General features: G+C 29.1%; 1 protein-coding gene across 3 annotated transcripts in view; it reads right to left on the reverse strand.

Moving 5' to 3' along the window:
* Nucleotides 1-1,570: 1,570 nt before the first annotated feature.
* ImpL2 (Ecdysone-inducible gene L2) overlaps nt 1,571-17,257 on the reverse strand; it is a 113,725-nt gene continuing 98,038 nt past the window's right edge. For 2 of the 3 annotated variants that reach the window (XM_067789557.1, XM_067789560.1), the window contains exons 2-4: nt 6,338-6,640; nt 5,357-5,851; nt 1,571-3,388 (exon numbers count right to left, since the gene is read on the reverse strand). In XM_067789557.1, the coding sequence (XP_067645658.1) occupies nt 3,374-3,388; nt 5,357-5,851; nt 6,338-6,640 (813 nt within the window). In that variant the 3' untranslated portion in view covers nt 1,571-3,373. Of the gene's footprint in view, nt 3,389-5,356; nt 5,852-6,337; nt 6,641-9,104; nt 9,215-17,257 lie in introns of those variants that run through there. The other variant, XM_067789561.1, reaches the window with a different exon arrangement.

Genomic DNA, 17,257 nt, shown 5'->3' on the forward strand with positions numbered 1-17,257 from the left:
GGGATCTTTAGTCATTGGTTCATGATGTGGATCACTGTGGCGAAGCGTCCATGAGCGGAAAAACGTCGATGCCAATACAAAAAACGAACAGCAAGGGTAGCATAAATGTACAAATGCAATTCATTTTTTATTAAAATGAAACATTTTAATAAAATATACATAAATATTTGTTCCACTCCGCTGAAAGTTGCAGGTCAAAAACGATTTAAATTCTCTTGGTGTGACCAATTGGCGGCAGTTAATCCAGCGAAGAAGCGACTGGCGCGCATCGTTGGACGGCTATAATTGTTTAAACGGTTAAGCGCCAATTAACTAAGTAAGCAGTGCCAAGATGTTTTAATGGATATATTGTCTGGGTCCACCTATTTTAAGTGTTTTTCTATGAATAACCTCGCGACGGCCGGAACGTTGTTTTTATGTTTATGCGCCCTTCTTATGGCTAGCTTCTGACGTCGCATCGATCATCTTACGATGCTCACATACTGCCTGCGGAATATTAGTAGGAATGGAAAAGCGCTACCCATGTTCTTTAAAGCCCTCACATTGAGCTTGTTTTTTAAGTTATTAAAGGTTCGAAGTACTGCGTCTATGAAATCGACTGGTTGATCTACAAAGTGGAGCTTGAGCCACTTACCCAAATGTCACGCTGAAGAGCGAAATTTCGCAGGTTTGAATTTAGTCGTAGTTAATTCAGAACGGATATTTCAGCTATTTTTCCAAGGAACGGGAGAGCTTTGCACAATTGCCTGTGGCGTTTTATTCCTGCTCGGGCGCCATTTGTGAGGTAGGCACTGTAGGGTCTTTATTAAGTTGTTTATTTTATTTATATTAATACTTTTACTCGTTTCTTACTTGTGATTTTTCAATTGTTTTAAAATAATTAAGTTACCTTTTTTTAAATGAAAATTTTTGAAGTTATCAAAATAAGAAAATTTTGGAGTTTATAAAATTTTGTTAAACAAACTGATTTTTAAATAATTAAATAAAAATATTTATATTAAAATAGTTTATTTTAAATACTAGCTATAGGCACCGTCAAAGGCTGGACTGAAAGAGAAAAAATACCCCCACGGGTTAGGGGGTCAGAATATACCCACGGTAGGTATGCCTGTCGTAAGAGGCAACTAAACTACCAGATTCAAGAGGCTGTGTAGCGCAACTCTTCAGGTTGCCAGCGCAATATATAGCTTCTCCAAACCCATTTGTCAACCTCACCTATACGCGGCGAATCCTGTTTCACTAACAGACGAGGCTCTGGCGACCCCAAGCTCCTCATGGAACTTGCGGGTGGGGAGGGAGGGATGGCCTGAAGGTTTAATGTGGCCACATAAATCGTTCCCGAGATGGTCGGGGGCTAGCACCATAATGGTGCTGTGTTACCGGAGCGTACCGGATCTGTATCCGGCAAAGGACCATCACATCGATAACACTCCCCAAAGCCTTCGGGGAGCAACCTTATCGCTACAACAACAACAACAGAGAGAAAAATGAGAGACCACTTTCCGCAACTAAACTTACCTGTATTTAAATACCTCATTTTCCAAAGTTTTCAAGTAAAATTTAAATACCATTTATTGTTTTTTTATTTAGTTTTCTTTTTTTCATTTTACTCATCATATTTATTTAAATTGCATACTTTTCTTACACATTCTTGACACAAAAAGTTTACATTTTTTTATTAAATTTTTAAATTATGTATATGTATGTAAATTAATTATGTTGCATTTAAAACATCAGTACGGTGTAAAACTAAATTATTTAAAAAAAATTATTTGTAACTAAATTAATTTAATAAGTTAATTAAAAAAAACACGCATAAACTAAATTAAACTTAAATGTATAAATTTATGGAAATATAAAAACAATTAAATTACTGCGTTGTAGTATTCGTCAGTGGCTGTTTGTAGTTGTTTTTTCGATATTCTTATTTATCTTTTTTTGTTGTATTTTTTTCATCTTCCGATGGCTAGCTATTGTAATGAGATATCTTGATTTCGTAATAAATAAATAAATTAATGCTTAGTGATATGAATTAATTCTTGTTTGATTTGTTTAAATGTATCAATGCTATCTATGTAAATAATAAATCTTAAAACTAAATTATTTTTATTAAACATTGAAAATTAAGTACGGGCATTTTTTTTAAATAAAACTAAGAAATGATACAAGTAATTTACTGGTACTGCTTTTTTTTTAATTTAAAACTAGGCACCAACACAAATGGAGGACAGACACAGAATACAGTTGAAAATAAAGGGCTAAGGAAATTAAGTTTAAAATTTTTCTCAGGAAATTTTATTGATTTTTTTTTTTTTTTTTTTTTTGATTTGAGAAAACCGATTTTTTTTTAATTAAAAAAAATTAATTTTTATTATTTATAAATCAAGGAAAAAATTTTTTGTAGCTGCGTATACATGATACATTAGATGTCAGAAAACAATTCTATTTCAATGAATTTAATTAAAAAAAAAGATTAGTACAATTTAGTTCACAAAAAATTCATTACATAAATTATAAAAAAAAATCTGTGATAAACATGTACATATTTATGTATGTGTGTATATACGTAAACTTGTATATAATTTGCTGATGTATGTTTTTGCGTTATTTAGTTTAATTGTTGTATATTTGTCTTCACATACAAACAGAAAAAAACTAAGCTGGCTGTATTTCATTCGCATTTTTAATTTGCTTAAAAAGTAGTTTTATGTTTTTGTGTACGTATTTGCATATTTTTTGTGTATGTGTGTGTGTGTGCGTATCTTTACACGTATTATTTATTTAAATTTCTTAAATAAAGTAGCCTATTATTATTTGGTATGTTCTTTTTTTGTACATTTTTTGTTTGTGCCTAAGAAAAATTTGAAAATAATTTTTAATTAGGTTTTTTCTTTTAATTTGCACTAAATTATTAGAGATTTTTAAATGTAGTTGCTTATTTGTCTTTTCTTCAAATTTTTTTGATAAACTTTTTTTTTAATTAAAAAATACTATTTTGAATATAAATTTTGTAATTTTTTTGTTTCTTTATTTAAACATTTTTTAATTTTTAAAATACTTTTTTTTAACTTTTTTTATTTATTATTATTATTATTTTTTTTTTTTTGAATTTTTCTTTTTTTGTATTCTTTATATTAAATGGGGGTTCGCAAATATGGGGTAGCACCATTTGCAGGCATTTTAACTAGCTATATATTAAACGTACAATGCAATGGTATCATATTTCAGTTTAGGAACCATTTTCATTTCATCTTTATGCGCGCGTTTGCCTTAATTTACATACGTACAGCTGCCAAGTTAAGTCGTTATATACATCTTTGTTTTATGTTTTGTTAAAGGTGGGGGAGACATATTCAGTTTTCCAAAAATTTACTTATTTTTCTTCTTTCTGCAAAGAAATAATAAAATAAAGAAATTATTTAGAAAATAAGGAAAAGAGAACTTTACAGATTGTTACAACGAAAAATATTTTTTTAAAATTTTTTTTTATACACTTTTTTTTTGTGCTAATAAACTTTATTTTCTATTTAATAAAATATTTTATTAAACTTTTTATATATATATTTTTTTTTTTTATTCAATGTTATATATATATATTATAATTATAATTTTTGGCGACCTTTTATACTTCAACAAATTGTCCTGTTTTGCTGGCTCGAGGTCCGTGTTTTATAAATTAAACACAATTATTTCTTTTTTCAAAAAACCGATATATTTCGATTGCTCTACGGCAATCGTCTTCAAGGTTACAGAGTTTTCTTAACACGTTTGCTCTGTGCAACGTGGAGTATGGTACGTCGCACAGAGCAAACGTGTTAAGAAAACTCTGTAACCTTGAAGAAGAAGCAGAAGTAGAAGTAGAGCAATCGAAATATATCGGTTTTTTGAAAAAAGAAATAATTGTGTTTAATTTATAAAACACGGACCTCGAGCCAGCAAAACAGGACAATTAGTTATATATATTATATTAACTTATTTTTATTAAATAATGTATTATTTATTTTACTTTTTTACATAATATTTTTATTTTCCGTTTTTTGATTATATTGTTTGTGCTAGGTGAACAAATTTTACTTTAACCGTTGTTTTTTAATTTGTGTTTTTTTTTTTGTAATAAATGATTTTTTTAGTTTTAACTTATTTAGTAATATTTTGTATGTTTTTATTTTTATTTTTTACAATTAGAGTGTTTTGGCGACTTTTTTGTTTTTAATTTATTTTGTTTTGCCGGCACAGTATACAGCTCCACGTCACACGGTGCAGACGTGTTAAAAATTCGCCGGTTACCGTAGAGTAACCGAAATATATCGGTTATAAAAACAAAAATTTATGGTCTTATTCACCCAGGACCTAAAGCCGGCAAAACATTATTTTTTTACTTTATTTTAATTTTATTCTTCTTTATTTTGCTTTCTTTTATTTTTTATTTCTTTCTTTAATTTTATCACATTTTATTTTGTTTTATTTTTATTTATTTAATTGTGTTTTATTTTATTGTGTTTCACTTGATTTTTTTTTTTGATTTTTTTGTTTTATTTTATTTGATTTTAATTTATTTTGTTGTGTTTTGTTTTATTTTATTTTGTTTCACTTAATTTTTTTCAATTTATTTTATTTTACTTTTTTTCAATTTATTTTGTTGATTTTAATTTAAATTATTTTATTTTGTTTCCTTTTATTTCATTTTATTTAATTTAAATTTGTTATATATAATTTAATTTTATTTTATTATATTTTTTTAATCTATTAAACTCTTATTTAATTTTATTTATTTTATTAAGTTTAGTTTTTTTATTTTTATTTTACTTAATTGTAATTTTATTTTAATTGGTTTTATTTTATTCAAATTTTTTATGCTTATTTCTGAATTGTTATGTTTTTAATTTGTTTTATATTTTTAAATATGCATCTCCAGTTTTTATTTACATTTTTTAACTTACTAATTTGGTATATATATATATTTTTTTTTTTTACTTATTCTTTTGTTTGCTTTATATTCATTTTATTTCATTCAAATTAATCTTATTTTTTTATAATTTGCTGAGTTCTCTTTCTGCTTTATTTTATATTAGTGAATAATTAATTTTTTCAATTCGTTTCAGATGAATTAATTATTAATTTTTTATTTTTAGTTTGTTTTCATTTTCATATAAATCTTCTTTCATTTAGATTTAGTTGATGTCCAATTTTTTGTCAATATTTTATTTTTGTGTTAGTTTTTTTTTTGCTTATGTGTTCTCATATTTGTTTTACCTAACAATTATTTTTTTATACTACTTTATTTTATTTCCTTACTCATAATTTATGTATATTTAAAAAAATAAATTTTTCATTACTTAATTTTTCAGATACTTACAAGTGCTGGATAGACAAATGTATCCGCTGTATCCTTGCCCATAGCATTACGTGCTATACACCTGTAAGCGCCCATATCTTCCCATTTAATATTTGAAATAAGCAAATCGCCCGAAGGTAAAATTTTTAAACGATGATTTGGTTCAATCAATTTTCCTTCGCCATTCATCCAAAAGACTTCGGCACGGGGACGTGCATGCACTTTACATGGCAATACCAAATTCGAATCAACCAAATCCAAATGAAATTTCTCATTGTAGACAATGCGTGGCTTTTGTGGTCCAGTGAATGGTTTATCGCGCACCTGCAATAAATCTTTCATATCCGGTTGTGGATAGACGACCGTTGTGCTATAAATCGTTTTACCACTGGTACGACCAACACATGTATAGGTGCGTTTCTCGCTCAACATATGATCGATTATGTGTACGGAACGTACGCGTACAATGGCGCTTGGTGATGATTCGGATATGACATTTGACTCAACGCTATCAATCTGGGGAGAGGAGGAAGAGAGAGAGAAAAAAAAAATAAATGGTTAGTTTTTAGAAAATAGTTTGATGAGGCTAGGGTTGCATGATGATAAACTTTCGAATAGTAATTTTCAAATTTTTTTTTATTAAAAAAGCGCTCCTTAATTAAACTATTCTAAAAGCTCTCTGCGTAAGCTTTTCCTTGTTTGTAAGCTCAAAAGCTCTACTAGTTTGAAGTAGTAGAAAATAGGAAATAACTTTAGTTTGAAATTTAATAATATAACTTGTTTTCTAATAGAAGGTGGTTATTGCTTTACTCAAAAAATAAGTCAACTATTGCTGCGAAAAAAACCGATTTCCACGAAAATCTAAGAATTCCCCCCTCTGGCATACTTATTTAAAAAAAAAAATGTCTACATATTCCTAAAAATACTCATGCCTCCTAAATACGACCTATCTCTGCTTCGACGCCAACTTAATTGCTCTCATCTCTTCAAAAAGCAACTCACCTCAGATAACGGTAAACGTCCAACAACCCATTGCACAGTGGGCACTTGTGAACCCATCACTTCGCATATGATCTCAACAGATTGTCCTAAAGTTTGGATTAATGTTGGTGGTGGTTTTTTAACAAATTTAATCCAATCCTCTTCGAATGGTGATCGTTGCTGTTGATGTGAATGTGTTTCACCGCCATCATCACTCTCATCAACACTCTCAATGGAATTGTCAACATCGTCGATTGCTCTGCATTGAATGCAAGCTGCGAAAAGCACCAATTGTGCTATAACTAACATATGTATATTCATTTTCTGCAAATAAAAAGATTAGAAAAACTATTGGTTAAAAATACTGAAAAATTAAAATTGAAAAAAATTTAAAAAAAATACTATATAAATTATCTTGTGCCTTATATATATGTATGTGGTGTACTGTGGCAATTTGTGCTACATTCACAAAGGCTTTCAGGTTTACTGCCACTCACGAAAGTAAGGGAATTCTCTGATGTCTTACAAACTTTAGCTCCCACTTGAAAATTTGACACTTCTCGTTTCGAGTAATTGTACATAATTTGCCGCTAAGAAATTTCAAAAAAATTTGGAAAAAATTTCAGCAACTTTCTACTCGCATCGTACAGCCAAACTCCAAATCTTATCAATGAAATAAAGTTATTTATTACTTATTAAATGTTAATTAAACTACAAATCAAATTTATTACAGACGACTCAAGTCCGAAGGTCAATGCGCTATTTAAGCATATTAATGTGCAAAGTCATTATAAGATAATTATTGCAAATGAACTAATTTATTCGGTAGAAAACGCAGATAGGAAGCTGTAGCAGAAATCAGGCGCCGGAAAAGGCCAGAAAAGTACCACATCTCATAATTGGTGAAATTCATGCGTGAAACGTGTATGTATGTAAATAACTCATAGATTAGATTGAAACAAAAGAAAAAATTTCCGCACTTTTTTTAAATATTTATTTTTTTTTTTTGCTGTTGTTCTTCATTAATCTTTATTTCGGAGGAATACAAAATTTCGCACGAAAAGAAAAATAATTATTTTGTCTTAGCTAGTATTCAAGACGAATTCGTATTCGAAAGCAGATCTGAATGATTTTTAATCATAATGGTTATATACTAATTTTAATATTTTCCATAAAATCTTCAATGATTCTGTTTTAATGCTAACAATTAACAATACTAATAATTAATAATCAAAAGTTTTTTTTATGCAATCAAAATTTTTTCCTTATCTTTTAGTGAAAAAACTGATCAACTATGGTTATGTGTTAGTGTGATTTAGCGAGTATTCAATTATCAATTAATCGTGATTACTCACAATTTCAATGTGTAATAATCACAATTTCAATGTAATAATCAATAAGTTTGCTTTTTTAATTCATTGTTCTTTGTTGACTTCGAATTATTCAAAATACTAATCGCTCATTAATCAAAACATATAATTAGTCGATTAGCTTAGTAATTCAAAATATACTTTATCTCAAATAATCACTTAATTGCACAGGCATGATTGTAATGAATTAAAAATAGAATTATGTATTGATGAAGAAAATTTTGACTCACACTTTATTTATAAAATCAGTCGCCGACTTTGGGATGTTAAATTTTTAATTTCAAAGTTTTTTTTTTAAGTCAAAAACTTTACTCTAAAAAATTTTTTTTTCAATTCGTGCCTAATATAAATAAATATAATGTAAATCATGTTTATTTATTATTTCATTATTGCTTCTACGTGACGTTTGAAACGATCAGGAATTTCATTGGTGGCGGTGTGTAGTGTTTAGGTATATAAAGAATGATTTTCTATAAAAAACTATACATGTATGAATACAGATAACTTTTCTTAGCAACGCGATGTTTTTTTTTTTTGTTAAGTGCACAGATGCACAGTGACTCAAAAATGTATTTATACAGTGTTACTATCTCGATTTATTTATAATAAATTCATGTTTGCAGAAAGTTTTATTTTTTGGGATCTATTTTAGATTAGAATAATAACTTGTTTCCTTGATATGTACAGTGTAGTTAATAGCTTTTTTTTCTTCTCAGGAATACTAAAACATTTTAAAAGCTATTCACAAGATATATTTAAAAATCCTTCTTTTTTTTAATTAAAGATTTTTTTTTTTTTTTGCAAACAAAATTTGGAGTATACAAACGCTGAGTGTTTCCAGACTTAAGGGCGGTGTCAAACTGCCGAATCAAGGACATCAGTAGGTTTATTGATCTAACCAAGTGGTTTGAGTAAAACTATACGCAGGGTACATCAATCCAAAACGTAATTGGATCCAGAAGGAAATGCATCAAAATGGCGCCTAGAGCCCTACTTGGGCGCGGCTCCATAGCCGGGCAGCACACCAACCAGCCAACCAACGCTGTGCACTAACTTCCTAATAAATCATAAAAAACTTTACTACATATTTCACAATAAAATAAGTACTACAATGTACCCTTTTGTCTCACAGTCACTGTGAGTTGAGGTTATCTATAAATCACATCTTTCTTTTTTATTACATATGACGTAAATCAATTCAAATAAAATTTGTAGAGATCAAATATGTGATGCAACACTACGGACTCATTCAGTCTATGTGAGGTCCCCATGGACCGGCCAGTTCTAACTTAAACATGTGATGAACACAAAAGCTTACCAGTTCGCACTAACTCAATAGAATTTATTTTGTGTCTATAAGTGTATGCTAATTAGGCTAATTTTTTTTTTTGAATTGAGTGATGTTGCAAAAATCTTACATGTACAATTTGCTTCTCTTGCGATGCTTCAACTCACTCTGATTCTTTTTTTTTTTGCTTAATACATGTAAGGTGCTTCTCGTACCGGTGTTAACATCAAACTAATTGTCACGCTAATTAAATAAGCCGAACAACCATTTAAATATGCCTACTCAGCCACTTCAAACACTTAATATGCAAAGCGAAGAAAAAAAATTGTGAAAAAAGTATAATAATATAGAAATTATGTCATGAGTCATTCTTATAACACGTAAAATTTGCTTTTAGGTGTTAAAATAAAAATTATACAAAAAGTATACATCTGCGTGTACAAAAATAGCAGCAAAAATGTATATTTAACCAGTTTTTTCTTTTATTTTTTTTTGCTAATTCAACAAAGGCTTTAATGGGTTGTATGTATGTATAAGGAAAACTTAGTGCGTAATTTCAGAAATATATTTGAAAAAATTTTTTAAAGTTCGAGGTTTTGAAAATTTTTGTAAAAATTGCCAAATTTTTATGTAGAGTTTCAGGAAAATGTTTGAGTCTGTAGTTTGAAGTTTCAAAACTTGCATTGATTAAAAAAAAATTTTCGTAGGTTTTTTCGGATTAACTAAGACATACTTACATACTTCACGTTAGACTGGGTCGATTATTAACCGATATCGCGCCATCGATTTTTCGATAGGATTTGGGCTCAGGAAAAAAAAGTTCCACTACGCATACCCAAAAAAATAATTTTCGACCCTGCGAAATTTCATTTTCATTACACATTATTTGAAAAAAAATGTAAAACATTTTCATCACGAATTTTTAATAAATACATAAAAAATGATTTGGAGGAAAATGCATACGTGTATTCTGAAAAAACCCTTAAAAAATGGCGAAAGGATACATTTTCGACCAAAACACTCCGCAAAACACAAAAAATATTTCGCAGGCTCGAAAATTATTTTTTTTTTTTTGGTATGCGTAGTGGAACTTTTTTTCCTGCGCCCAAATCCTATTGAAAAATCGATGGCGCGATATCGGATAACTTTCGTCCATACAAATCGACCCAGGTTACTTGACATACTTTGTATGTATGAAAATTTTGCAAATTAATGCAAATTTTAAAATATTTCAAACCTGTATTTTGTAAGGCCAAAAATGAATGGGACTACAAAATTGCATACTCATAATTTTTCCACAACTAATAAACATATAGAAAATTTCATGAATTTCGAATTTTCAGTTTTTTTCGAAACCGTTTTTCCAAATTGTTATACATAACTTTCGTTACGAAATTAATTGCAGTTTTATTAAATTAACGCAAATAAAATAAGAAACTTACAAAATGTTAAAATCCATTTTCTGCTATTTTCTTACTCACACCTGTACATCCTTCTTGTATGCCATATATGTAACTCATCATTCGCGTCGAAATATATTTATGATCGGATACATACAAGCATGTATGTATGTGTAATGTGCAAATTGATCACCTTTCTAAAAGATCACAAATCTTACCGTAAACGAATACATACAGTGTTGTTAGAAAACATTTTGTATTACTTTCGAAAAGGCAAGAACAGAGTCAGAATAGTGAAATGGCAGTGGCAGTTTTTATCAAATACCGTCAATTATATTCTTCTTTTTTTTTAATTATTGATATTTGTACCTCAAAAACGTTATCGAATAAAAAAAAATTGTATGAAAAGTTTGAATTTTTTGTCTTAAGTTCCTGTACGTTTTTGAGTATACAGTTTTGTTACCCGGACAAAGTTATATGGACAAAATACAAATAATAAATTTCTAAAAACTCACACTTATTTTATATGGAAACAAATTCGAAACACACTTCGGAAAAAAATTTTCAAATGTCAGTACGCATTTGCAGAGCCAGAACATTTTTGAAATTTATTTACCTTAAAAATTCATAGAAAAAATCTACATAACAGGCAAATTAATACAGTCAGAATGTTTCAATTTTGTTGTTAGTGTACAAATGAGATAAACTGAATTAACCAAGAAAACAAATACAAGCAGGATAGCCTAGTAGTTAAGGCAACTGCAGTTTCATCGTGTGATTCGCGGTTCGAATCTCGGTGAAAGCTTTTATAACATTACGAAATTTCCTCATGATGAATTCGTGGCGGTTTTCGAAATGGTACCATCGCAATATGCCAGTAAATGTTTCTTTATTTTTTCTCAGTTTCTCTTAGAAAAACACAATAATTGAATATTCAATTATTACGAGTATAAGCCGGTTTAAGCTCATGAATTCTTAATAATAAGTATAAATTCATAGAATCTTGAAAAAAAAAGTTAAAAGCAGATGAATTTCATTGCATTGAGGTATTAAATTCGTTTGGTATTCTTTAAAAATTTCTTTTCATATCAGGGATGCACCTTAACGTTAAGCTAATCGTTTATCAAAAAATTTCCACCGTTTCCGTTGCAACACTTCGAAATATTATCGATAAAGAAATTATCAAGATAAATTGTATCTCGTTTTTAACCGAAACGAAAAGCTTTCGTTAACGTTAAAAACGTTAACAAAAACGTGATACTTTATGTTTGAATTGTGCTGGCAATGCTATAGCCATGGTGAAGCCGTAAGGTGGCAACAACGAGCGCACATACACACTCAAACTCTATGTAATTTGTTTGTGTAATTCGTTGGTGGTAATGTCAAAAATACTCTGAGAAATGTTTGTACTGTCAAAATTCATGAGAAAAGTTGCAATCAGCTTGGCTAATGCTTCCACCTTTAATGACTCCGCCATCAATCAGCTTTGCCAGCATAGTTTGAAATTAATAATCAACATAAACGATTTGATTTCGTTTTGATATGGCAGAAAACGAAACGAAATCATTTCGTTAATTTGACGATCTTAACGTTAATAAACGAAACGAAATGACTTCGTTTCGTTTATTAACGTTGATTATCGTAACGAAATGATATCGTTTCGTTGGTTAAGCATGCCTGTTTCATATGCTACGTACTATAAACTACGTGGCCTCTACTGTACTTGAGCATATAGTTATATGTTGCCTGCAGGAACTCGCATAAGCACTTCACTTGGACTCAGAACTAACAAGCTAAAACAGCCATATTTACGAGTTTTAGTTAAAATTAAATTTTCATACAAAAAAAAAACTACGTAATGCTATATAATTTATATAAGTTTTCAAACCGTTATTACAACTGTGCAGTTAGATAAAACGACTAAATAAATTTATCTTATTTCACCACTATTCTTCTTAGTACAGTTTCTCACTTTGCTTATTATGCTTCCAATTTACTCAACAAGACTTCGGACACTACTGAATACCCTTATTCAGTCAAACAATGCTTTTATAGCCTGACGCGACGTTAATTTTTTTTGTTTTTTTTTTTTTTGCGCTTCTTTCGTAAATTCCAAAACGTTTCTATACACATGCATACCGCTAGGGGTATTCACTTTTCCTTTATACATTCATTTTTCTGACGCTTGCTTCGCATATTCCAAAACGTTTCTATACACATGCAAACCGTTAGGGGTATTCACTTTTCTTTCGTACATTATTTTCGTTACCCATATGCATGAATGCTATTACGTTTTTTATACCCTGCATTCGTGTTATTCGAGTTATGTACATAGTGCAAAATGTTCCATGTCACTTTTGGGTGCTAGACTTTAGTAGTGACTCGGAACGTTTAACTTTGTGCATCTTTTCTTATCAAAGATAGCTTTGCGATTTTTTCTCTGATATTAATTCAAATTATAAATGGTTTCTAATGAAAGGCATTCATTCGACCCGTGAACCAGGAAAACTCAAAATTATTTTAGATCGTTTTGCAACACCGACTATTTTATTTTTCATTTAAATCATTTTGGTGTGCTCTATATAAGTAATTGCTTTTGTTGGGACCCACTGAACATCACACCGCCTCCACATTCCTTAATCCGTCCCTGAATGTCTAAGAGCATTAAATGTGGGATATTAGCAGCTCGTAAAACGATTTTTAATGTTGTCTCTAATAGACTAATGAATTAATGTGCTATGCTTCATATAAGTGCTCTGGCTAAATTGGTATGAGTAGATCAAATGATATTTATGATCCATTCGAAGAGTAAATTTTAAATATTACTGTGAAAATGTGACAAAGGGAAATCATTAGCACTATACAACAGCTAATTAAGGTTTAATATTACTGCTAAATTTTATTTTAATTTTTTTTGTAAAATGTGTAACAGTCATTTGACAATATCAAAACACAAAGTTTAATTGTATTAATTTTAGGCCAGTTTTGGTAAATGTTGTCGTAATATTAGTTTTTCGACCGATTAAATAAAGAGTGAACAAAAGTTTTTCTTTTCCTCCTACGCGTTTCGAAGAACTTTTGTCATTTTCATCAGGGGAATTTTTGTTTTATTTTATTTTATAGTTTATGTTAAAACATGCAGTTTCCCTGATGAAGATGGACAAAACGGACTGAGATATTCTATAACATAAGTACTGACACCTGATTGGGGCTCTTACGTTTGGTCGTCAATAAAATTCTGGCAACACTATGGAAATATTCAGTCTATGTGAGCTGTTATTGACCGGCTAGTTCAACCTAACCAAAGCTGATCCTGAAAATATTTTAATTTAAATTTTAGTTTAAAATTGTTTAGCTTCATTATCACTATAGCGGTGTCAGACTGATATTTTTTGCATTATTACACAACTGTGAGTAAAGGCTGGTGGATTCATGCACTACCCCCAACTCTGGTTCAGAATGAGGTGAAATGAAGGAAATCCATAAAAAGAGAAATATAATTCAAACTTCAAAAATTTTTAAAGACACAAGAACTTGAAATTTGGTTTTTCGGATTTATGCAGAACGATTGGACTGCTCAATAAAATGAGTCGCAAATATATACAGAAATTTATATATATAGTCCACTCAGAAAATGCATGCTTCCAATTTTTTTTTTTTTTTTTATTTGAATACCTTTGTTTAGAAATTTTACTTAAGAGCCGCTTACATCTACGCTCCAAAAGTTAAAAATATTTTGAAGTTTTTTTTTAATAAATTTATGTTTTAAATCACTTTATTCCTCTTTTTTAATTATCGATGCTTTAAGAAAAAATTGCTACGAATTTTGTGACTAAAACTATATCAAAAAGGTTTTCGAAAATTCGAGTAAATTTTAAGACGTTTTCGAACTTTTTGTTGGGAGATCTCTGAATTGTTGTACAAAAAAATTGCTACGAATTTTGTGACTAAAACTATATCAAAAAGGTTTTCGAAAATTCGAGTAAATTTTAAGACGTTTTCGAACTTTTTGTTGGGAGTTCTCTGAATTGTTGTACAAATTTCCAAATTTCGCATAGATTTTTAAATTTTACGAAATTTTTGAAAATTTTATTTGGAGTTCTCTAAATTTTTGCATTATTTACAAGTTTGAAATCTTTCAAAATTCGCATTGATTTTTGAACATTTTTGTCCGAAAGGTGTTTTAGATTTTCCTCTATACAAAGTATGAAATTTTTTCTCATAAAGAGGAAAATCTGAAACACTTCGGAAAAAAATAAAAAAAAAAAATCTATGTAAATTTTTAGACTAAATATAATTGGGATGCAAAACTGCATACTCAAAAAAACTCAGTGAACACCAAATTAAACCGTTGAAGTGTTCGTAAAATTTTTTCGAAAACGTTTTTGTGATAAGTTTTGCATACTTTGGCTAACAAATTTTTTTTAATATCAAACATAAGTAAAAAAGAATTCGATTGACGAAATATGATTTACGTTGCTATTTTGCTGTTTGCTACTGTGTAGGCAAACTAATTTGGTATAATTTTTTATATTACTGCATTTATTAAAATTTATTGATCGTTTTTTACTATTCCTTTAATTATTTTTCCTATTCTTATTTTTATATATTTTTTTTTTATTCATTTGCTTTTTTTAATTTTTTTTTTTTATACGTAAATCACTAATTAATGAATGAGTTTATTTTTATCTTTTGATCAGACGTTTAGGTGAAATTGTATATACATACATACATATGTATGCGTAAATTTAGAATGAGCGTCCGTGAAACCCCTTTCCCCTTTCATTTACTCGAAAAGTTTGTGACTTGAGTGGTTTGATCATTGCCTACAACAACTATTTTCTTGGCCAAGGTACAATTTATCTATATACATATGTATAAAGGCGCGTGCAGTTTGAGTAGAAAAAAGTGAACTGATGACGTATGCTTATTTTTTTTTTACATTTTTTTCTTTTATTTTTATTTCTTTTTATTCAGTTTCAATATACAGCTATAGTTTTATTTTTAGTAACAGTACTGGTTTGTCGATACGTGCAAGTATCGAAGGCATTCTTTATAGCTACCGGCTAAGTGTATTAAGCACCTTAGTACTTAATTATTATTTTTTTTTTTTATTTGGAGTGTCTGCGCTATTAAAAGTTTTTGGCTACATTTTATGGTAAATAGTTGTACACTTGTCACTTAAATGTCGCTCTTCATTTAAATAGCTTGTCTGGCTAACTCGTTGACTATTTAGTTTTTGTTGTAGGCATGTATGTACATATACACATTAAGTTACATTAAGTTTTTCTATGAATTTTAGTATCAATTTGTTTTTTTTTTTTTTTTGTTTCACTTATTCTTTCGTTTTCATTTTGTTTGAGCTAATAAATGTCAAGTGTTGCATCAGCCAATTTACAATTTTTTTGCTTATGATTTTTGAAAATTTTTTTTTTTTTTTTTTTTAATTTTGAATTTTTGTTGTGCGTTTTTTTCTCTTTACTGAAATTTTGAATGCTTGTATGAGTTTTTACAATAAATTTTTATTTATTTGCCTAGCGAGGCAAGCTCAATCTAAGGTGTACGCGAATTCAAAGCTCAGCACCCGAAAGGCAAGCTGATAAAGAAATGAAATTCAAAAATATGTCCTTGTAACCAAATATTGCAATTTTTCACTTACGTCAATAACATTAAGTTTTTTTTAGATAGTTTAGCATAACTGTAAGTTTGTATTTAATTGATTTTGGGTTTCGGCAAGTTCAGTTTTAGGATGATAAGCAAAATATAGCCAAATTCATAAACATATACCCCTTTTCGCTCACAATGTGCATGTTTTAATCTTTAAAATTTCGTTTTGTTTTAAAATTTTTTTTTTCATAAAAATTTTATTTTAATGCAGCATGAATGTAATTTATTTAAAAAAAATTCAAGTTTAGAGTATTTTATAACTTTTTTAATTTGAAATCAGAAATCCATAGATTTAAAAATTAAACAATTTACGGGAATTTTACAAATTTTTGTTTTATTTTTCAATTTTTTAATCATAAACTCGAAAATGCAGTTTTTTGCCATTGTAGAAATTTAAAAAAAAATTTAAGTTAAAAAAAAATTAAAGAACTCAAAACAAAAAAGTTCAAAAAATGGTTGGGAAATTAAAAACAAATTTCTAATTGTAAGTCAAAAAAGTGAAAATACAGTTTTTTAAGCTCATTTAATTCTTGGCCAAAAAAGTGCTTTGAAATCTTCTTGATCTTTTCATTTCACTTTCGTAAAAGTAAAATAAAGGAAATAAAACTATGATGCATTCAACTCCACTATTCTAATGAGCTGTCACCGCTTTAGAATTACAATTTCAAGCTTTATTAAATATTTTTTTTTACCTTTAAACCAGACCTGCCAACCCGTAAACACTTGTTGCACTTCTGTTTTTATTTTGCCCCGAAAAAATAGGCACAAATACAAATTCGCACATTGAATATAAAAAAAAAATTTCATAGCACTCCCATATACCCTCAAATATAAATTTGATTTGTATGAAAGTACCTGAATTTCATATGAAAATGCAAAGAAGAAGCACTTCCATATGAAACCAAGGCACTTCGGTATGACATTCAAACAACATTGACAACAAACAATTTTTCAAAAATATTATAGCACTGGAAAAAATGTTTATTCAAAATTTATTCTTTAAGGGGATCATCACGATTCCGGTCTTGTCTTTACGTGTGAGTGGACGTGCGGTGTCATCCTCGACTCAACGTCAATTTTTTCGGGCTTTTTTGTGTTGAGTGGAAAAGTAAAATAGGCCTCAAGGTTGGTTGCTTTGCTTACCTCGGGCGTTTTGGCGGAGTTAAGAGATGCAATGCGTCCCTGAACTGGAGTTAGGGCGGTTTTATGCACTCCT

Source organism: Eurosta solidaginis, chromosome 5 (assembly GCF_040869045.1).
Source record: "Eurosta solidaginis isolate ZX-2024a chromosome 5, ASM4086904v1, whole genome shotgun sequence".
NCBI lineage: Eukaryota > Metazoa > Arthropoda > Insecta > Diptera > Tephritidae > Eurosta > Eurosta solidaginis.